At 36.2% G+C, this 24,286-nt stretch overlaps 1 protein-coding gene across 7 annotated transcripts in view; it reads left to right on the forward strand.

Annotated features, from left to right (window-relative positions):
* The window catches only part of LOC140172814 (uncharacterized), a 244,802-nt gene that overhangs the window by 209,633 nt on the left and 10,883 nt on the right, over nt 1-24,286 (forward strand). For 5 of the 7 annotated variants that reach the window (XM_072195943.1, XM_072195945.1, XM_072195944.1 and 2 more), the window contains 9 exons: nt 426-467; nt 1,764-1,832; nt 2,660-2,716; nt 10,729-11,979; nt 13,642-13,728; nt 18,709-18,771; nt 19,213-19,302; nt 22,556-22,663; nt 24,084-24,131. In XM_072195943.1, coding sequence (XP_072052044.1) covers nt 426-467; nt 1,764-1,832; nt 2,660-2,716; nt 10,729-11,979; nt 13,642-13,728; nt 18,709-18,771; nt 19,213-19,302; nt 22,556-22,663; nt 24,084-24,131 — 1,815 coding nt within the window. The remainder of the gene's footprint in view (nt 1-425; nt 468-1,763; nt 1,833-2,659; nt 2,717-10,728; nt 11,980-13,641; nt 13,729-18,708; nt 18,772-19,212; nt 19,303-22,555; nt 22,664-24,083; nt 24,132-24,286) is intronic. The other 2 variants (XM_072195946.1, XM_072195947.1) reach the window with 2 other exon arrangements.

The following is a 24,286-nucleotide window of genomic DNA, read 5'->3' on the forward strand; positions in this document are numbered from 1 at the left end:
ACTTAATATTTTAGGCACTGTGTCATGGTAATTACCAAAGAATAACAGGAGACATACACTTTTCCAGTCTTGATTTGCACATATAGATTTCCCAATCCTCCAAAACACCAACCTTCACTGAACACCCAGTATATACATGTAGTAGGTTGTGAAAAATTATAAGTTTCTTTTTGAGGCCAGTTTACTTACTAGTCTATTAGTATTTGTCCTGCTCTGACCTCTTCCTATGCCTTGAAAAACTAGGGGGGGGGGGGGTGTATGGGGTGTTTGCCTGTCTTTCTGTCTATTTAAGTATGCAAGTTTTTCTTGACTTTGATTTTGCTTCCATAATTATATTTCTATTGTGTTGTTGCTGTGTGTGTGCCTGCCTGCCTTTCTGATTTCATTTCTCTGCTTCAACGTTCAATATTTCTTTCTTTACTCAGCTCCTTTTGCTCCTACTTCATCTCTATATGGTGACATAGCCAGTAAGTGTCCCTTAAATCTTTTCTTGCAACATACTCTTGTTATTTGCTCTTTTAATGTTTTTTTAAAGATCTTTCTTTTTTTTTTTACTTCAAGAATTTGAAACATCTTCCATTTTTTGTGCTTGTGTCTTTTAAAGGATTTTTTCTTCAATGGGACATAATAGCATTAGAGTGTGATTCATTGATGATTGATACCTTTTTTTGTAAGGTGGAATCATATTCATTTTATCCTGACTGCACGTGAGAGGAACTAAAGGGTGTATATTTATTTAAATGTAACTGATGATCAAAATAATAGATCTGAAGATAGGTTAGTGGAAAGTAAAATTGAGTTCATTCTTTAGAGGTTTAGGAGTATCTTTCTCTAGTCTGACATATGTTTTGGAGAGCAGCATACTATACTATGATCAGCTCTTAATAAGCTGGAATTATTCGGTTTTTGTTACTGCGCGAGTCAATAAAGTTCCAACTTACGCACGCGTAAATTTACAAAAGCACGCGTCATTCATGCAAAGCGCAGTTCGCGTAGTTGCTGCGCTTAGCAGTATGTACGCCATTCTGTATCAATCCACGATGTTATGAACCCGCCTATTACAAGCTGATCAGAGTATAATGCTCACAATATCTACCCCGCTTTAGCAATGGAAGTGCCACACTTCGTAGGAAAGTAAATTCTGATTGTTAGGTGCCTGACATGCAAGGCAACCATATCGTGGACCCAAATACACCCAATGACATTGTAAATGAACTTGTTCCATTCCACATTAATCAAAATGTCTCCACCCACCATGAATGGAATTCACCTTGTTCCGGTAAATTCCATAAGCCTTTGCAGTTAGATACCTGATGTCGTCATGTTGATGTGCACATTGTTATTGCCCACTTTACGGCTTTCAGATGCACAGTAATGATGTTCACTAAGCAATGTGCACAGCGGCATGACGTCAAATGATGTCATATCATTTCTACCCGCAAAGGCTTATGACCAAAAAACTGAATAGTTTTCAGGATTGTGTAAGGCTTAAATGATCTTGGGTTGAAAAATCTGAAGTAGTATGAAATCAAGACCTGATTAGATGGGTCCTAATTGCAAATATAGCTGTAAGCTTCATAGGGCTACATGAACTGAGCCCAAGTCTACATGTATAGCTAACCCTCCAGTGATATTTAGGCTATATTTAACTTATTAAATTGGTATTTGTCTTACTGTGGGTGGGAAATGGTCAGTCCATATTACTATTTGATATTACTTGATTTGTATAAAACATGTATCCTGATTGGTGTTTGCCTCATTAGGATGGGCACATGTAGCCAATCCACAGCCAGTTTACATAAGGAGACCATCATACATCATTCGTGATCCTCGTAAGTCAACCTGTGTGCTGCTATGCATGAGTTTTGTGTGCATTTTCAAATAGCTTCAAACCTTGATGTTCGACTCCGAATATGTTTGACCAACAAAATGGACAGTATATTGCGTTCTGTCGTCAAACAAATGGCTGTATTTTGGTTGTTTCTTAGATACAATGTGTTGAAAATGTCAAGAATGTGACAGATGCAGATCATATACAAGTTTCCTTTTTTTAAAGTAAAATATTTGCAAAGATATTTACATTTGACCATTATGTTATCATTATAACAGACTTGTAACAAGTCATGACCTTTTCAGAAATTGTTTGTTTGTTTGTTTTATTTCTTCTTTAACCTGGGACACTCAATCAGTTGAAAACACAATTAATCATCTGTTCTTCCTTGAGGCCCAGGGAAATGAAATGACTCAACTCCGATCTTGAAATTTGTCCAGAGAGATTGTACAGTGACTCAAGTCATATTTGACTTGACTCGACCATACATTGACTCAACTCATTTAATACAACTCTGCATCAGTGGCGTGCACAGCACATTGAAAGTGGGGGGGGCCAGTGTTGTTCAGTTCTCCAGAATGGAGTCTGATTAGGAGTGTAAGGAATGACTGATTTCCCCCGAATGACCAACAAAAGTGGGGGGGCTGTACTCCCTGTCCCCCCCTTCATATGCACGCCACTTCACTGCATTATAAGAACATCAATAGATCAGGATTATAATACATACTAATAGTAGGCTTGTGATTTTGATTTTTAGTGAAACTACCATATGATATCAAAAGGGGATTTCGTAATGAATTGTATAATAATAAACTTACTACTGAACAGGTACAGGGAGAGAGATGACTCCGGATGGCAAGCTAGTGGAGCTCAAGTCTAAGACTCGTGAGTGCATGGGCCATGTGTTTATGTCTTTATTCTTGTTTTATGTTAACTCTTTATTTTAAAAAGCACTACTAACTCAAAACTTCTTGTTTAATGTTACTTGTTATCATCTTTTCTGTATGTTTAATTTACCCTGTGTTTTTTACTTTTAGGAAAGCACTACTAACTTTTATAATTTTATCTTTACCTCCCGGTAGATAAACATCTTGATGGGATTTCATGATATTTGTGACCAAATCAATCATTTTTACCCCTTTTTTGGCAAGAATTCCACAATGCTGGAGATTCCAGTAACTTCTCACCAGGCCATAGCCAGAATTTTATTGTGGATGTGCGGCTTATCCAAATGCAGATCTTTTCAAGAGAAATCTTCATTCTGGCCAAAAGTAGACCTTTACCCCCTTTGCAATTTATTTTTGGATTCAATTTTTTAACAAAATCACTAAAAGGTCATGATTTGGGGTATATTTATCAAATTTAAGACATTCTTGGCCAGATTTTGCTATTTTTTGCAGACAGGGCAGACCGTTTACGGGTGTGGGGGCGGGGGTGAGTGTATCGCCCACTGCACCCCCCCCCCAATCCAATTCGACATGATTCCTGACCTAGCAGTTATACATGTGTTACCGCAAGAACTCTCTCTGCTACGATAACGTTCTTGATCAAAATCAGAAATTTGTGAATATTTTTGTGTTCTCTAAATCTCACTTAGAATGTCACTCTTTGCTGTGCCATGTTTTTAACATACTAACCAACTAACAAACCTCCTTTTGTCCATTTTTGTATGCCTCCTATTACTCCATTAAAGGACCATCATTATTTCATAAACGGGGCATGAGGGTTGAAAGTTCAGATGGGCCTGGTGCTAGTTATTTTAACCATCGTAAGTATTTCCTAGAACTTAACATTTATGTTAGATATTTGGGAAGGTGTTTTTATTTCATAAAAGGGGAATGAGGGTCGAAAGTTCAGATGAGACTGGGGCTAGTTATTTTAACCATTGTAATAATTTCCAGAAATTAACTTCTATTTGATAAATTTGGTGAAGGTGTTTGTGCAAAATACAAGAATTTGGGAAAGAATATCATTTGTTTTATTTAAATGAAACACTGTTAAAATGTAGCAAATTTGATGAGGTTTATACAATAGTTTTAATGCTGGAAAGCTGACCTTGTGCACAGAAGATTAAATAGTATATTTTTAATTGTTTTGTAGTGATTATGTAAAATTAGGCATGTATTTGTAAAATTAGAAAATCATATCTTAAAAAGTAGGTAGTGGTGAATCCAACAGATCCAATCATATCTAATCTAAAAATAGCTTTAATTTAAAAAAATGATTATTGTCTATTCTTTCCATTTATGATACAAACAAAAAGCGATTTATTATTACCAATTGAAATCTAATCCAACCCCTATTTGATATATAAATGCAATTCATGGGACCTCCAGTGTACGGATACCATCTGGATGATGATGTTTTCTTAGAACCTCTTGATGCAGATGTCGGCCATACTTCCAAATTTTGTGAGTGTCTAACTTTATGCTAACATGTTTCGTTCACTTTTCGGGGTTTACGGTTTTGGTAAAATGTCACAACTATGCAAATGAGGTACTGCCATTTGTATCTGTCTAGTTCTGACATGCCAGTTATCAATTACTGCAGTTGTGTATCAAATCTCATTTGCATATCATTTGAATCTCATTTGCATATCATTTGAACCTCATTTGCATATCATTTGAATCTCATTTGCATATCATTTGAATCTCATTTGCATCTTTGTGACATTTCAGCAAAACCAGAACCTACTTTTTCCTTTCATATTAATTACCCTGCACTTTTTTTTAAATATTTCTTAGTTTATTTTATTCTAGTTGTGAAATGAGTATTGGGCTATCCTAGTTGAAATTCATACACCCCATAATATGGAAGATATGATGTTAATGTTTCACACACAAAGTGTTAATGATTGACTCCTTTTGAAACCTATACTCTCTATGTGGGCGATTATGATCATGTCTTCCATATAGGGGTGGATGGATTTAAACTGGAATGGCCCATTGTTTAGGATATAGTATGTTTACCATTTCTGTTTTGTGCTCCAATTGTATGTGAATAGTGTCTAGAAGTATGTTTGTGGTTACTACTATCTTGTAGATTTTGTTTTTAACTGTGGTTCCATTTTGAATCTGAAACAATGTGAAAATGCACAATTTGCACTTTTGTGGTATCCAGTTTTTTGATAAAATGTTCTGTTTACTTCATAGATCTAGTTTGACTAGTACAACATTTTGGAGCACAAAATGCTAACTGCATAGGTTGTCTAGAGACAAAAAAGAGTTAACTGCTTTAGTTTATCCCCCTGGCCATTAAACAGCATTTCTGATTGGTTGATGACTTGAAATGCTCATTTCAATTGCCAATTATGACTAGGCTTTAAACTATTTATGGTCAAACTCGCATTTGTTGATGATCTTATTAATACCCTCCTTGATTGGTTCAAAATTGGACATGATATTCGTTTTGGCCAATCGGCAGGTAGTTCTCATGAGGTTAACCTTTTTCAAGCAGCCCATGTTCTTGTCCTTTTTGTGCTCCAAGCCATCAAATATACCATATCCTCCTTTTGATTTGGAAGGAGGATAGACTTTAGAATAATGGTTGCCACTCTTGAGAGTTTGGGGGAAGATTTTTGGGATATGATAAGGGTCAGGATTATGATAAGGAATGGAATAAGCAGAAGGAATGGATCAGGAGTAATCAAGAGATCATGAGTGAAGTTTTATAAGTTTTAGTCAAATTCATAGTGGGATTTTGGGTGGTTTTCTATTCTAAAGTTTCCTCTTTGCATAATAGTGGTATTCAGTTCAAGCCTATAATTCTGTTCAAGATTGATGATAAGGCACCAGAAACATTTTTTTAAATCTTTGGATCGACCGTCGATGCTGCTTCAATGCTTGTTATTAATGAACTATCAACTAATTAATCAGAATTGATGCTAAATTTCTATCGGGCAATATCACTAAAGGCAAAAATTACTATGTCATCGCAATTAACAATAGTAAATTAATTGATTCATGAATAGCACAGATTGAACAAGCATCGATGGTCGATCGAAAGATTGAAAAAATTTGTTTCTATTGCCTAATTTTGATATTCTATTATCATGATAATAATTTGCATGTAGATGAAGAAGCAGATGGCTCTGATTTATATGGGGATGACAGTAAGTTGTATTGATTTGCCAATCCCTACCAAACTGTACATAGAAAAGTGTATTTATACATGCACTTGTTGTGTTGCAGTGATGTTGCACTATTAAAATGTTGTTTAAAGTTTAAACAATCCTGTTTAATGGGTGAACTGCACAACCAGTTGTATAAACAGGTTGTTTGAGAATTTGAAACAAACTGGTTTATTTAAACTGTTGTTCAGTTCTTCCATTAAACAGTGTTGTTTAAACTTTTAAACAGTATTTTAACAGTGTGCTGAACAGTATCTTGAGTGAAGTGGTAGGTGTGAAATGTTTGGGTTTGTCCAAAATCTGAAATTAGTGAATGGAAGAGGGGAGGGATGAAGATGTAGGGACAAACCAAAAACTTATACATCAATAATACTTAATCAATTCATTGGCTTTAAAATTGGGACATATTTGATGCAAATTACACATTGGGCTATTCCATTTAAAATCCACAGAGGGAGTATGAATTTCTAATGGAATTAACACATTACCCCCAGACAGAAATAATTCGACCACAAACACCAATTGCGTATCTGTCAGGCATTCAGACAGACATTCATATATTTATTTGCATCAAATATCATATGTTACAATAAATTAGCATGCACATTAAGAAAACAGCTTCCACAATACTTTGAAAATATAGTTAGTATTATTACCAGGACCTAGATGAACCTACCTAAGATACCTCCCAGTGAACTATCTACCTGGGAGCTGATTAAGTCATAACAAAAAAACTATATTATTGGATATACCGCCCCAGTGAACAATCTACCTGGAATCTAGTACCTCCCAGTGAACAATCTACCTGGGAGCTGAATTGATCATGAATCAGGACCTAGATGAACCTAAGTTACCTCAACCCAGTGAACAACCTACCTGGGAACTGATCATGTCATAATGAATATATTATTGGATATACCGTCCCAGTGAACAATCTACCTGGAATCTAGTACCGCCCCAGTGAACAATCTACCTGGGAGCTGAATTGATCATGAATCAGGAGCTGATCATGTCATAACTAAACAAATGAATAATTATATTAGTGAATAGTGGGCTGAATCTTTACGATAACTGTGCATGAATACTGTTCTTCCAAGAGATTGCTTCCTGGAATCCTAGGAGAGAAATTCCTGAAAGGTTAATTTGGATATAAAATAGTATATTAATCCAATATGAAAATATATAAAGTATACATGTACATAATTAAATACATGTTAGAAAACATTGCCTTACTTGACTGTTTTAACATTGAGTAATCCTTGATAATATTATAGTGAAAGTTAAATCACACCCATAGAACAGTTCATTCAACATGTTAAACTAGCTCAGAGAAGAGTTACCGCCAAACTACTTTTTCTACAAGATGAAGTACCTGCAAAATGTATTCTTTAATATAGCCAAGCACAGGGTGGTCATATGACATTTTTATCGCAACAAACTTTGCTGATCCCGCCATCATAAATATAAACTAGACTTAGCTGTGGTCTAAGACCACGAACACAGCCGTGTTTTGACGCCTTAATGACCTTTGACCTCAAAATATATAAAAGCCCATAGACATTGGCTAATGTCAATGTATGGGTGCAAGTGGCACCACTTTGCTATGTTATTTGTGGCAGAAAGGGGCATTTTGAAGGTTTTTCGTCTCAGACCGGAAGTGACCCCTTAATGACCTTTGACCCCAAATGAAAAAATACCACATGTACAATAGGTAAACACAATTTACGTGTGAATATACCATCACCCTCCAATGTTTTTCTTAGCAAATAAAAATTTTGAAGGTTTTTCGTTTTATACCGGAAGTGACCCCTTAATGACCTTTGATTCCAAATTTGTGAGGACCCCATAGACACTGGGTAATAACAATGCATGTGTGCAAGTGGCGTCACTGTCATACGTAATTTGTGGAAGAAGAAGCATTTTAAAGGAATTTCGTTTTATACGACGAAGTAGCCCCTTAATGACCTTTGACCCTAAATGAAAAAATACCACAAATGCACAGAGTAACTACAATTCATGTGTGAACATACCGTTACTGTCCTATGTTTTTCTTAGCAAATAAAATTTTTGAAGGTTTTTCGTTTTATACCGGAAGTGACCCCTTAATGACCTTTGACCCCAAATCTGTGAGGACCCCATAGACACTGGCTAATAACAATGCATGTGTGCAAGTGGTGTCACTCTCCTACGCAATCTGTGAGAGAAGAAGCATTTTGAGTTGAAATCACCTTTTTGACCCCTATGACCCCTGTTTGACCTTTGACCCCACGAGTTTCATGTGACATGTAGGGGCATGGTCAATGATCATTGTGACCAAGTTAGGCCAAAATCGGTGCAAGCATGTAAGTGCTAGAGCAAATGTAGTGGTCGGCAGAAGAAAGAAGAAGAAGAAAGAACCTGTAAGAAAAAAGACACAGCCGTGACTAACGTCACGGCTGTGTAAAGAGCCCAGAGCATATGAATATATGTCAAATTGCACACCCCTAACTCTTGTAAGTAATTACATATTTCATTTCATTTTATTAAGCCAGAAAAACGTTATAAAATACATATATTGCCCATCTATAAGCACTACATCAAAAACAATTAGATATTTAAAAATGATTAAATAAGCCCCTTGAAAAAGATCATCAGGACTGTTAGATAACATACCAATGGTAAACTGCTCCACGAGTCCCAACAATTCGATATTAATACATCTTTGCTATAATTGCTACTGGTACCACACTTATGTAGATAATATCCTGGTGTAGGTTATTCACCCAGTAGTTTAAATGAACAAACAAAGCAAAGTGAGTTGCACATTTTTTGTTACAGTATTAAATTTAATTTACAATATAATCTTCTTCAGATAATGTCACATATTTTATTAAATTTTCTTTGATTATCCAAGATTATTCTTTCTTATACATCAACATTTTTTAATTAGCCATAAACTTTCGGCTTTTATTATATTATTTTCAAACCTTTAATGGCTTTAAATGCACACCTTGCAATAGGGAGTGGTGGGTGGGAGAAAAAATTCACCACATGACTTGTCTGCCTGAATGTTGACAGAATAATGGTGGTACATACACACACACAAGAATCAAGCCTTGTTAAAGGTGATCGCTGATTGGCCCAATGAACACTGATGGTGCCCATGATAAACAAATAGACAATACACATGTATCACCTCATATTGATCTTATATCACTTCATATTGATCTTTTAGCAATAAACTAACAGGACCAAACCATTATTTCTGCAGGGGTCAAACTGGTTTTTAACCTGGTGGTTCAAAACGTTATTAGCAGCTCAAATATAGCTGCCTAATGTGCTTATTCCATTTGAAATTCATATTCCCCCTATGGCAGATGCTTCCAAAATCTTCCACAGGGGTAGTGTGGATTTCGAGTGGAATAGCCCATTTTGGACAAAAACTTAGATCATATAAAAGTGTGATTTTGAACAGACTACAAAAAATTATGTATGTGAATGATTAATTGGAAATAAATAAATCTAATTAACTGGACTCACTTTTATTGGAGTGCCTACCGTATCACACCTTATCCTAGGTGCATCTTCAGGAAGACTGATGTTCTGGTGGCAGTTGGTCATTGTATGTTGCAAGAGTTGGTTGATTTTGAATTCAACTTCTCAGGAATGGGCTATTCCATTTATAATCTACACTGCCCCTGTGGAAGATTTAGCTAAAGTCTGCTACAGAGGGAGTATAAGTTCCAAATAGAATAGACAATGTTTTTTCAGTACAGAATGGTAGGTAATGACTAATTACTGCCAGATCATCAGTCAGCCTGAAGATGTACCTAGGATAAGGTGCGATACTGTAGCCTTTCCAATAAAAGTGAGACCAGTTGATTAGAATTACTTATTTCCAATTAATTTATATTGCTACCTGGATGAATGACAACCTTCCCCATTTTATATGAATGACGTGAGGAACTTTTTGCAACTCTTTGCAAGTCTTGCTTTATTTAGGAAATAAATAGGCTGTTTTCACAAGCTCTGGAAACAAAATTTTGCGGAACTTCCAAGTGAATTGTTATGAGATTTGCTTCATATAATGTTTTCAATATAAATTTGTCACATGTAGGGTCCACAACTTATAAGTTCCCCCCTAAATACTTTTAAAAATAAATTAACAAATATTTGACTTATTTGTTTTACACATATGGACCAAATTATAGCATCACACGTCATTGTGTTCAGTCACAATGGTTCATTATGTAAAAAAAGAGACCGTTTGCATCTGAGTCCATAGGAGTCAACTCTCAAACAATACAGTAGGCCAGGTCTATTCATGTGTTTGTTAAAAAGAAAACCTGCCTGCTATGTGACTCAGGTGCAACTTTTAATACGGCCTCTTTTTTCTTACACAATTAGCCAATGTGATGAAGACATGACCATCTTCTTCCACTTGAATGTAAATTTCAAATGGGGTTACCTGAATGGGGCAACTCTATTTGAACCCCCCTCGTGTGGGAGATTAATGTTGTGTCTTACATATGCGGTGTGTGGATTTCAACTCGAGCAGCCCAATGTATATGTATCACAGGCTGCTACAATATCATCAGTATTGAGTAACTAGTAAGAAGCAGAAATTATATAGAGTAATAGGATAGAGTTTAACAGGGAACATTAGCATGATTACATGGAATATTTGATGTTTGCATGGTTTGACGAATGAGGTTGACGTGAACTGGGAAAACAAGTTGATAAGATTTGTGTATTGACTTTGGTTGATTTTGTATTACTGTTTCAACAGACGCTAAGCGTTTACTAGGGGACCAGAAAGATGTGAAGGCTAAGACACAGGATAGGCCATGGAAGACAAAGCTGGCACAAAGGATGGAGGAAGAGAAGAAGAGAGAGGAGGCAAAGAAAGCAAAACTGAAGGAGATGGAGGAGATGAGGAAGGCTAAAGAACAAGAAAGAGCTAGACAGTTTAAGAAGGACATGGGCTCCTTGAGTTCCAAGTTTGAAGGCAAAGAGGGTGACAAGTCTGGAGGATCTAAAGGTACTGGTGACAAGACAATGGATGCTGCTCCTCTTAGGAAGAAGACCTCGGATGAAGACAGCCCATGGAGAAAGAAGTTGATGGAAAAGCTGGAAGAGGATAAAAGAAAAACTGAAGAGAGAAGGAAGAAACAACAAGCTAGATTGGAGGAGGAAAGGAAGAAAAGAGAGGAAGAACGTAAACGAGATGAAGAGAGAAGAAAAGAGGAGAGAGGGAAAAAGAAGAAATGGAATGAACTGGTCCAATCTCGATTGGAAGAGGAGCAAAAGAAGGCAGAACAAGAACAGAAGAAGAAACAAGAGTTTAAGAAGAAAGCAGAACCAAAGGTTGAGGAGAAGTTGAGTGAAAATAAAACAGAAGAACTGAAGCCATGGGAAAAACGCCTGGCTGCCCGACTGGAGAAGGAACGTCAACTAGAAGAAGAAAAGAAAAAGAAGGAAGAGGCAGAAAAAATGTTACGTGATGCCAAAATTCTTGAAAAACTTGCTGAAACGGGAGAGGAGTTGAAACCATGGCAGAAAAGACTTGCTGCAAGACTTGCAGAACAACAAAAAGAAGCAGATGCAAAAAAGAAAGTAGAAGAGAAGAAAGCAGGAAAGAAAGAAGAGAAGAAGGTGGAAGAGAAAAAGGTTGAAGAGAAGAAAGAAGAACTTAAACCTTGGCAAAAACGTATCAATGAGAAATTAGCGGAAGAGAAAAGGAAAGCAGAGGAGCTGAAGAAGAAAGAGGAAGAACTTAAGAAGAAGGAAGAAGAACTGAAACGAAAGGAGGCCCAACAGAAGGGTGGTTCTAAATTAACTTCACTTTCAAGCAAATTTGATAGTAAAACTGATGACCGCACAAAGTCAGGCAAACAAGAAGAGGTTCTGAAGAAGGATGAAGTGCAACAACGTAAGCCATGGCAAAAGAGCTTGTCATCTCTGTCCACCAAATTCGAGGAGCCGTCTAGAAAGGGCGAAGATGTGCCATCATGGAGACGATCTAGGCAGTCATCACAAAGTGAGTGACTCTTAATGCTTCATTTGCCTGGATTGCTGTGAATTCAATCACCCTCAGAGTCAGAATAATTGCATGATCATCCATCAACATCAGAATTAAATGGTTGAACAGTTTTCGACAGATGGTTGTAGTCATTTCTAATGGCATGAATGATTAGCGTATTGAGTGAAATAGTGTGAATGATGAATATTTTCATCAGTTTTTAATCAGGTATTCCTTCATGTAAGAAAGAACTGACTGTTGTATTATATCTTACTTGATGTGACCTTGGTGTGACAAACTAACTTGCAAATTATGTTCATTTTTTTGAAAAATATTAGTTGCTAGAACAAGTGTGTGTGTTACTTTTATAGCTGTAGCAATAGTATACAGTATCTGACCCTTGTTTATTAAAGAACGTAAATGTTGGTGATTTAACAAGCACTTCACAGTATGCGCTTCTAGAAGGGCACGAGAGTAGCACAGCTCCTCTTGGTATTTAGATTGTAGGCTCTGTGCTGGGACCCTGATCACTTGTATTTGAGGGGCGTTGGGTTTACGAACAGGGCTAATTCTAAGTGTAGTGAGGTGCCTTGCCATACAGCACGTTGAGGCTGCAAGGCTTCAACCACAATCTACCTCATGTTTATGACTCGTACCTGTTACGCCACCATACCCGCTTCATTTTTTTTTAAATTAGGGAATAATACTAATATTTGTTGGGTGGAAAATGCTCACCTGTCTGGGTTGGTTACTAATTTGCTGTCGTAGTGCACGTTAGAATACGACCATTGCTAGGTCAACTGGATCACGCTTTCTTTGTTACGAACCACTGATCAAAATGATCACAACACAAAGCCTATGGCATATCAAAATTTGGAACAGGTGTATGAGCCCAGCCTTGGAACAGTAACTAATGGTTACTAACGTGCACTATGACAGCGAATTAAGAACAGTGTGATTACATGAAATGTAATATTTACAATTACTGGCTCAACTTGCTATTGTCAATCAGTTAGGTATAGCATTCAACATTAAATGCTGCGTGTCTTTTTTTTGTATCATCTTTTTTAAAATTCTACAAACATAATGCCTTTTTGGCCTCCATTCATATCATTTATTACATATTTTATAATAGAGCTTTGTTCAAGAAGTTTCATTGCATGTCTTTGCAATAAAATGCTTGCTTTCAAGCTGTTTTTCTTGAAACATCTTTGAGTTCCTATTCCATCTATTTTACTGAAGCATTTCAGTCATTGTATCATTGGCTTATAATAGTTATTGCTTAATGTAGCTAATCATGCATGTTTTGTACATGTAGCAAGATGTTCTGCTTTGATCCTTGTTTATATTCTGTAATCTATACCACTTCTTTGCATTATAGCTATCATCTTTGCACTATATTTATCATCTTTTTTGCATCATATCTATCATCATTGCATTATATCTATCATCTTTTTTGCATTATATTTATTATCTTCTTTGCATTATATCTTCTTTTCATTATTATCTTTGCAATATATCTATCATCTTCTTTGCATTACATCTATAATTTTCTTTGCATTAAACATCTTTTTTGCATCATATCTATCATTTTTCTTTGCATAATACATCATCTTTTTTGCATATCATCATCTTCTCCCGCTCTCCTGACTACCATTCATCTTGCTTCCGTGTATGTAGCTACTACTCGTGATGATGATGCTGATGTTATGGCTCTGCTCTCTGGAGGCGACTCAAAACCACCTCCGTCTCCTCTCATGTCGCCTCGTAAGTTGCTTGATTGATCGCATGATTTTATTATTTGCTTGCTTAGTTGCGAGCCTCATATTTGGCTCATTCATTGTGAATCTTATGTGGAATTTTCTGTATGCTTTCATTTCCAATATTTCACATGTATATATATTTCTAATTATTTTTACCATGTCCTTATAATTTTGACTTTCAAACATTTTCAAAATGCCCTATAATTATTTGTTACAAACATTTCCTACAAATCTCTATTTTTATTTAAAGATTTCACAGCTTTATAGCAAAGGAAGCTGATAAAAAAAATATCCCTGGCTTGCATGTTTAGTTACAATCTAAACCCTTCAATGTAAGCACTAGGAGCACTAAAGCAGGGATGCCAGTTTTCATTGCCTGATATCCTACATTTTGCTACTCCAAATGTCTGCACTTTTATTTATTTCAGCCTGTTTTTACTAAAAAATTTAGGCTTTATAGCCCAAATTTGTGCTCTTTTAATTTATTTTCAATCTGTTTTGAGGCTTTATAGCCCAAAGTAGTGCACTTTTTCTGGCTTTCCCTGCAATTTCACTTCAGGCTACTGGCATCCCTGTTCAACGAAAAGTCCTGAAAAGAACAATTTTTATCCATACTTGTCTTCATGTACTGAATGCCAGTTAATATTCATAATTATGGCCATAAAATGTCTTGAAATGTCTTTATGACATCTAGTGAAGGAGAATGAATCCCTGTAGTGAACTTAGTCAAATAGATGTCCATACAATGAGTACCATTGTTTCTAAATGGCTTGTTTTTTAGTCCTATATTTTTGGGAAAGGTATATAGATATGAAGCCTTCGATTTGTCAAATGATGACTTTATTAAACTTTATTAGACATTCAGTAAACCATTATGCATGTATAGAACCAAGACTCCATCATGGAATTTATGGAATCATTAGTTTGTTGTATAGATTAGGTAAAATTGTGTCATAATGTACAATTTGTGATTTTGAGGTGGAAGTACAGATGTAATTGTGTGAACATCATTTGCATTCCTTTTGTACACATAGTATTAGTTTGCCATCCCTCATATGTGATGCGATCAAGGGAAATGAGTCGGATGTCGCTAATATTGATTTTGAGATATTGGCAAAGAAAGTGTTAAAACTATTTTGTTCTATATTGTTTTCAGCGATTGATAAATTGATGTAACTTCACAAAGAAAAGTCGTATCAACATGGGTTTTCAGTTTCTGAAAGCTCTAAATCTCCTCTTTAGAAACATGTGTAAAACTTATTTTCGACCAGGGCCAACATGTGACTCATTCCCCTTGATCATGTCACATATGATGATGATCTTGTTATATGGATGTCAGTATGTCCTCTCGTTGTTCCCCTTACTGGATGTAAACAGTGGTGGCCCTAGGGATTTGTTCATGGTGGGAAGGGGCAAAGTGAAAGCTAGAGGGTGGTAAAAATCAAGAAAATTTTGCATTTTTTTGCTCAAAATAGCAGGTTTGCTGAGATTTTTTGTTCTGGTGCTTTTAGTCAGATAGGTATCCATATAAGGGGGGGGGGGGGATGATACCATGTCCCTGGTGCCACCACTGGATGTAAATAAACATTCATATTGAAAATTGAATAGGTTGCATGGTCATTTGCATATATGGCATCTTGATGGTACAATGGTTGGTGTGAATATTGTATGTTGTAAAATTGTATTTTTAATTATTGAGTGTGTTTATATTTCAGGACACCTTGACATTTATCTGGTGAAATTTTTATTCCTGAAGAAATGTTTTTGTCGTCATTTGACATTTTTTAAAGAAATATGGAAGTACTCGCCATCAAATTTATGGAACAATATTTTGTTAATTTTGTTAATAATTATATTATTGATTGAGATGGATATAATCATTTATGTATTCATTAATAATTCATTAGTAATTGAAAGCAATCAGTAATATTTGTTAATAATTCAAACTACTGATCAGAAAGATTAACTCAACTGTGACTTTCAAGAATTTAACAGAAAATTTAAAACCTAACATATTCAAATTGTGTTGCATTTTTGTTGTTGTTTTTAATGCGGATTAATGTTTTTGATTTTGTTTTAATTGAACATATAATAATATGATTTTGATTCATGCAATCAACTTTATCAGTGCAATATTTTTTTTAAATATATTTTGCCTTTACTAGTATATGGCTGTAATTAACAATTGTCTAACACAAAGCTTTCTTTTGCCACGTTGCAAGTTTTCTACTAACATCTTCCCCATATATATGATTTGCTTTTCTCTAACCCTAAGGTATTGATGCAACAAACACATTTACTTCTTCCAAATTCTCCTCCTCTAACTGGAGAGAGAAGTTACGTGCAAGATATCCTCACAGTTTTGGTAAGAAATAACAGCCTTATTCAAAAATTAGTGCATGCTTGGCTACAATCATCACCATCATTCTGTTTCTAAAAGCACATCAGGCTTAGAGGATAGCTGTCCTTCTTCCAAATTCTCCTCCTCTAACTGGAGAGAGAAGTTACGTGCAAGATATCCTCACAGTTTTGGTAAGAAATAACGGCCTTATTCAAAAATTAGTGCATGCTTGGCTACAATCATCACCATCATTCTGTTTCTAAAAGCACATCAGGCTTAGAGGATAGCTGTCCTTCTTCCAAATTCTCCTCCTCCTCTAACTGGAGAGAGAAGTTACGTGCAAGATATCCTCACAGTTTTGGTAAGAAATAACGGCCTTATTCAAAAATTAGTGCATGCTTGGCTACAATCATCACCATCATTCTGTTTCTAAAAGCACATCAGGCTTAGAGGATAGCTGTCCTTCTTCCAAATTCTCCTCCTCTAACTGGAGAGAGAAGTTACGTGCAAGATATCCACAGTCTTGGTAAGAAATAATGGCCTCAATGATTAAAAAATAAATGCATGCTTGGCTATAATCATCACCATCATTCTATTTCTAAAAGCACATCAGGCTTAGAGGATAGCTGTCCTTCCAAATTCTCCTCCTCCTCTAACTGGAGAGAGAAGTTACGTGCAAGATATCCGCACAGTCTTGGTAAGAAATAATGGCCTTAATGATTCAAAAATAAATGCATGCTTGGCTATAATCATCACCATCATTCTGTTTATAAAAGTACATCAGGCTTAGAGGATAGCTGTCCTTCTTCCAAATTCTCTTCCTCTAACTAGAGAGAGAGAGAAGTTACGTGCAAGATATCCTCGCAGTCTTGGTAAGAAATAATGGCCTTATTCAAAAATTAGTGCATGCTTGGCTACAATCATCACCATCATTCTGTTTCTAAAAGCACATCAGGCATAGAGGATTGCTGTCCTACCTGCATGGGCAAGACTTTAAAATAAAGTACGCCACCCACAAGCTGTGCTTTATTTCGCCGTGATGAAGCACCATTCTGAAAAAAAATCAGAGGGTGTATGACATGAGTGGCTACACTACGGACCACAATGGCCTCATCCCAATGGCATAGTTCAATAACCTCTACTAAACAATCAAGTGCAAAATTTGACCTTAAGTTGCAGAGTATGGTTTTTAGTACCCAAATTTTCAAAGGTCATTCAATGAATATACAAATGTATTGGGGTTAAAGAACTGTGCCCCTGATAGATTAGCATGTTGTGGATCCTAGTGATACCAGATTCTAAAATTGCACCCACTACATGAGTATCTAAAAGTAGTGTAGCGTGTACTTTTCCAAGTTCAATTAAGAGGAGTAATGTGTCTATCTTGATGGGCATGTTATCTTTTACAAGTACCTTACTATTAGCATACATATTATGTATCCAGCTGTCAACATTTTTCCATAGGTTTGGATTTAGAAGTGACTTTCAAAATATTAAGTCATGGACACTACTACCTTTCTTACAGTACCCCTGATTGGTTTATTACATGATATAATCATCTGAGTAACCAATCAAATTAGAGCTTTTAGATCGCTTATCAATTTTAAGCTTATAATCCCATTCAGCCCTACTGACTATTCTTACCATATCTCTGATTTGGCTCAATACATATACATGATTAAAGGGGTAAAGTGCATGCACTTTCCAGTAAAGAAAGTTGCATTCGACATGGATATGCTTCAGAAACAGTTGCATGCATATTAGACCTTTATATCATGATCCTGCTTCCTAGGAAGGCATTTTTGTAGGTACTAGTTATGAACAATTACTAAAATGTGATATGAGGGTGAAGGGTACTAATAACCAATTGCATGGATTTCTGACACCTATATGCTGCTATCCAATCTTGCTTGAATTTCTTCTATAGACCCTCTTCTCTACTTCCTGTCGTGCACTATTCCTGGGTCTACAACGTTCTGCCTTTTGTCTTACATGCAAGCAATTTTTGTTGTCTTTTTTTGTCTTCTCTATCTATTCCCTTTTTCTCCAACTTGCATGAACCATTTTTTTCTTGTCATGAGAGCCACCCACATTACTCATACTTTTACATGTTGTGTTTATGTAACCATATACCCATTTGCTACAAATATGTACAGTTGTACGTATTGGTTTTTTTTTCAAGCAGCATGCTAAATTAAGTGAAAAGTTGTCACATTTATCTGTGGATCTTATTGCTGAATTAACTCTACTGTTATATAATGGATTATTCGTTCTGAAGCATTTGCTTTAATATAAATGACAATTGTTAGGTGTTGTAAGAAGGAATGCTATCATATGTGTCAGTTTATGAATGTATGTGATTATAATGTATTGACTGATCATTATTGTAATGCTGCCTTGTCATCTAAGCACTCCCAAAAATAGATTATTCCAGATTAATTCCACATAACCCAGATGAATTTCCATGCCAATGCCAGCTTCTTGCATAAGCAACATTCATCTCCACATGGTCAACCATCATGGATCCAGCTATTTAAGCTATTTATCTACAATCAATCAAAACAACAAATGACATTTAAAAAATACATTTAGTTCCTCGATCATTACTAATCTTTTTCCTGGTATTATTATTCTCATTTTTAGATGAAGCTTCAGTTAGTCAAGTTAGTCAAGATACAAGTGCCAATAAGACTTCAAATGCTGATGGTAAGTTATGCTCATAATTCTGATAAGTTTATTATTTAAATTTTTCATAGAAATGCGAAAATAGATATACATTTTTTTCCTGAAAATACCTAACAATTTTAGGTATTTTTTGGGAAAAATGTTTATCTTCAATTCAAAATGTCACAATTTTCATTTGATGGACAGCTACATACATTTTACGAACATATCATTAGATTTACAAAGTTTACTTTGAGGACTGTTATATATCGAAAATATCAATAATTTTAATAATTTGCCATAAAATTTGTATTATATCGCGAATTTCAAAAATAACAAAATTATTTGGTATCAGAAGGATATTCCTCATATTCAAAATGCAATTTGGTGTGTCTGATGTGCTCTCAGGCACACCAATAAACAAATGTCATATCATATCAATTAATGGTAGTTTTATTAACCATAATGATTCTCTTTTTTCAGTTCAAGAAAACCAATCTGAGAGAAGAAGAAGTCGGAAAAAAGAAGGCGAGAAAGAGAAGACACCTACAGATGCTGCAACTACCCCACAACGTAGGTGTTATTATCCGAAATAATAACCACATCAGTGTCACTTTATTTATTTTATTGATGCATCCATGATTTGTTGTAGTAGTTAGTAGTGTTCTAGCCAGATGATAATAAACACTGTCACTCTAGTGCATCAAACTGAATGTTTCACCTTTGGCAAATTTTCTTAATAGGTCAATTATCAAAAACATTAGCATTTTAGAAAAAATATTGATTTTTTCCCTTTGTTTCGGACACATACTAGGACTAGTCCTATGTTGATGTTGCAGACACTCCCTGGCACTTGTCAATTGCACTCCTCCTTCGCAAGCTTCATAACCACACGAGGGTGTTAAGGTTGGAGGAATTCAGCCAGTTCTTACATGTATCAAAATTAGGCTAGATGCTCAAAATGTCATTATTAATATGAACAGGAGCATTTCTATGATGACGGTAGTTCCATGTATTATAACTGATGCTATAAGAAACTTTGCCAAGAGAAAGTGATATGTAAAAATCAGTAGGATAGTTTTCAGAATGGAATGATCCTTTTTGTAATTTCCTTGTTTGTTGTATGCACCTGTCTCTGATAAAGCACTAATATTGGCACAGAAAAAATGTCAAAGAAATATGAATATGGGGCTAGTTTATGACTGATAATGTTTACAAAGAAATCCTTCTGTAGGCATGGTTCCCATTTAGATATAGCTGCAGTTTGTGGACTTGACGGACTTAGCAATTATGTCATTGCTATCCTCAATATTCTTAAGAGACCGATATCTGACAGCGAGCTACAGGAATTCTGTTTTGCAGAGAGCAGTGATGATGTCACTTCATTTATTAAAAAACCACCAATCAATTGTTGCTTGAAATTGGATATAAATTGTTCTTGCTCATCCATTGATGCCATTAATATTTATGTAATTTTTGCAGGGGTATCTGAAAACAATGGTCAAATTGGGTTAGGTGATTAACCAGATATTTGGGGAAAATCACATATTTGCATTTTTTTATTCATACTTCACAGTGCACCAGCATCACAGCAGTGCTTTCAAATGACATCTTTGATATTTATTGTATTATCTTAATCCTAGTTTTATGATATGTTCTTATGTTTCTTTGCATGTGTGTCACTTGCTTGTTGCCATCTCACCTGCACTGCATCTTATTGACCTTTGAACCAACTGTGACATGTACAATGTTCATGCAACCTATACCACCATCACCATCCTGTGTGTATATACATCACTTCTACCGTATCTGTGACTTTTGATCCTATACTGTGATACCATCCATGTATTCGTTCATCTCACTGCCACATGCGTCTATTCCAATTTTTAAAAAAGAAGATGAGGTAGATGCCAATCAACCAGAGTCAGGGATTTCACTTGTACCAGGGCTCTCCGGGGCTGATACATCCTCTGAGTCCGGATATGATCAGGTCCCATCAACAAATCCAACTGATTTAACGATTGTGTCTGAAACATCATCAGTATCAGACATAATTCTACCAGCACAAGATGACACAAGTTCATTACCAGTACCAAATTTGTTAGTTTCATCTCCTCCATCAACAAAGGGTGGTGGGGATACTGCAAACGATCCATCGCAGATGACTGCACCACCGCCCTTTGATAGTCAATCCCTTAGTTCTGATATTTCTATATCAGATATACCACCCTCTGATAGTACTAGGTCTGATCCGAGACCGGAACCACCCAGTAGTTTACCAGGCCTAGAGCCTAGATCATTACTCGTATCAAATACAAGATCAGCAAGTATCTCATCCGCTTTGTCAGGGGTATCATGCGCATCGGACGCATCTTGGTCTGATATAGATGACGAGCGTAGGGGGTCTAATGTGTTTAGCCCATCACCCATAGGTGAGCTGGATGCCTTGGCAGCCCATCTTGAATCAGAGATAAATAATACCACAAATAGGGTATCGTTTGGTTCATCCCAACGTTCCGATGAATCCCCAATGCCAGATATGACACCTCAATCTGATATAGCACTAGGGAATAGCAGCAGAGTGAGGTTTCAGATATCTCCCGAAGTATCACCAATACCAGAGAGCCCTGGTAAAGCATTTGGTTTGTCCCCTATCCCTGACCTGTCGTCTGAATCTGATATATCGCCTGGGTCCGATGCCCTTCACATGGAAGACGGTGGGAGTAATGACAGTAAGTAGCATGGCCGTACTCACTCCCTTGTTTTGTTTATTTGTAATTGTGACTTGTTTAAACTGTTGATATGAATAACTATAGAATGGACATTATGTAAGTGCACTTTTGAAAAATTATTTACAATAATAAGTATTCAGTGGTAACATGTTGTGTGTGTTGTCACTCGGACATGTGTGTGCGATTTTTCAGTTAAATTATATCTACACTACTAGATTTCTATTGGGGCTGCCTGCACAGGTACACCGCCACCAAGGTACCTGACTGGTACACACCGAGTACCTAGACAGTACCACTGCTGCTACTGCACAGAAACCACCAGCAGTAGTACTACACTGGTACTCCACTGTTACTGCACAGTATGCCAAGTACCTTGGCAATGGTGTACCTTTGCAGGTGGCCCTAATAGGAATCTTGTAGTGCACTTCATTAATTGTAAAGCCTTTTTGGCAATCTGCTTGTCAGATATTTACTGTTTTAAGTATTTCAGCAGGTAAGTGCATGTTTGCTTGGGTTTGACCAGCAAGGCTCTTCATATCCCCCTGACTTCAGTCAGTTACAGACCATAGGTCATGAAAGTGAAACTGATACAGTTGAGGGGAGGAGGGATGGCAGGAGCCAAGCTTGTCATCAATATGATAAAGGTATCTCATAACATAACAAATGAAGTCTGCAGATGAATCATGCTTTTTCAGCATTCATGTGCTTTTTGTGCAAGCAACTGCAATTTGCACATCATGCTGCATTTCTCGAAAGCCTCGCTTTGACATCAGTATATTATTGCACCTGAAGGTAAATTAGGTAATTCTTGGTCAAGCTCGAACAATTGGCTTGCTTTGTAGCTCCTTGATAAACACACACATGTATAGTACTTTCAAGCTTGACCAAGAATTACCTAGTTTACATATAGTATTATGAGTAATTTCAACATCTAAAGATTGCTATAAAAACATGGTGTAAAACTAAACAAATTAATGATCATTGTATCAAAAAAGAGAAATGCAGCATATAAATCATCAGCTACATACATAGTTCTCATTCATTATTTCATTTTATCTCTCTCCACACCTCATCTCCCATCCCCGCTATTATAGGGCAAAGGCGTTACCGCTACTCATACGAGACGGATCTTGCAAGTCCTGTCGTCGGGGATGATGATGCTTCCTCCGAGGTTTCTACTGATAGAGAGAGCTATTCTGATTGTAAGTGTTTGAGGTTAATCCCATGGGCACTACTGGCCAAATTATCGGCCTCTTAAATATAGCAACATAATGCCGTTCATCAAGTTAATCATCTTGAGACTTTGTTAGTCACACCACTACTTGGTTATATTATAGCTTGTACATCTCGCCTTAATTTTCACTACTTGCTCAAAATTCAGTTGCATTCTTTATGCTTCAAACCATTTCTCATTGGCTGGCTATACATACATTTATTCATAATTACACTTGATCATTACCAATTGGTGCCGGTAAAGCTATTGGTGTACCACAGGGACAATGTTTTTAACTGGTACACAACAAGCCGAAAGACTTCAAAATCAGGTTAAACCCGGCACAAGATGTAAACCATGTCTTGTGCACAGTTTAATCTAATTTTGAGTCCAATTGACTTGCTGGATTACCAATGGAAATATTATTGTCCTCAGCAGTACCAATTATAGTTTTATTGGCACTATTTGGATGTTTTGCCTAAAGGAAGATGTTAGAACAACCACATCCCGATATGCGTATATTTCTTTCTTATCAAGATCATTAATAGGCCCAAAACTTGTTTTGTTCGGTCAAAAAAAACATCTTAATATTTAACATATCTTCTTTCCTCAAATTAAAAATTCAAATATAGCACAAATTTTCATTCAACCAATGGTGCTGTCATGGATATCAAAAGTGCACATTCCATACATGCGTTCTGATAAAGATGTGTTGTTTGTATTCATGACACAAATATTGTAAAATTGCACAGATTAAGAGCATGGGAGTGAAGGTCATTCAGCCAAAATCAAAAGAGTGCCAACATGAGAAAGATTTTTATCACATATTATTGTTCATTTGCCAGGGGTGCCAATAAGTGCCAGATGTCACTACACATGAAAAACCAGTTTCTGCAAACATGAAAAACTCAATTCTGAATTGGCACTCTTTGGGTCTAAGCTCTTTGTTCCAAATGTAAACAGCCGCACACATTATCATCATGTCAATCAGCACCAATTAAAAGAGACATATTTGCACCTAAAACTTTCATTAAGCACAAGGTAGTTGAATTCAATGGTAGTGACAGCCGCTTACATTATCATCATGTCAATCAGCACCAATTAAAAGAGACATATTTGCACCTAAAACTTTCATTAAGCACAAGGTAGTTGAATTCAATGGTAGTGACAGCCGCTTACATTATCATCATGTCAATCAGCACCAATTAAAAGAGACATATTTGCACCTAAAACTTTCATTAAGCACAAGGTAGTTGAATTCAATGGTAGTGACAGCCGCTTACATTATCATCATGTCAATCAGCACCAATTAAAAGAGACATGTTTGCACCTAAAACTTTCATTAAGCACAAGGTAGTTGAATTCAATGGTAGTGACCATAGATATGACCCACCTTTCACTTCCCATAGATTCCCGTAGGAGGAGGAGGAGACAGGATGTCACAGAAGACAAGACAGGTATATTATGATCTGCTATCACTAAGTGGGTGACTGAACTGTGTGGTAGTTTGGTACTTCATTCTGCTATGTGGCTGCACTCAATGGTGGCGCTTTCATTGTTCTACTTGTCTGTCTGTTTGTTGTCTCAGTGCATTGTTCCGTCATGTTTTGTC

Source organism: Amphiura filiformis, chromosome 16 (assembly GCF_039555335.1).
Source record: "Amphiura filiformis chromosome 16, Afil_fr2py, whole genome shotgun sequence".
Taxonomy (NCBI): domain Eukaryota; kingdom Metazoa; phylum Echinodermata; class Ophiuroidea; order Amphilepidida; family Amphiuridae; genus Amphiura; species Amphiura filiformis.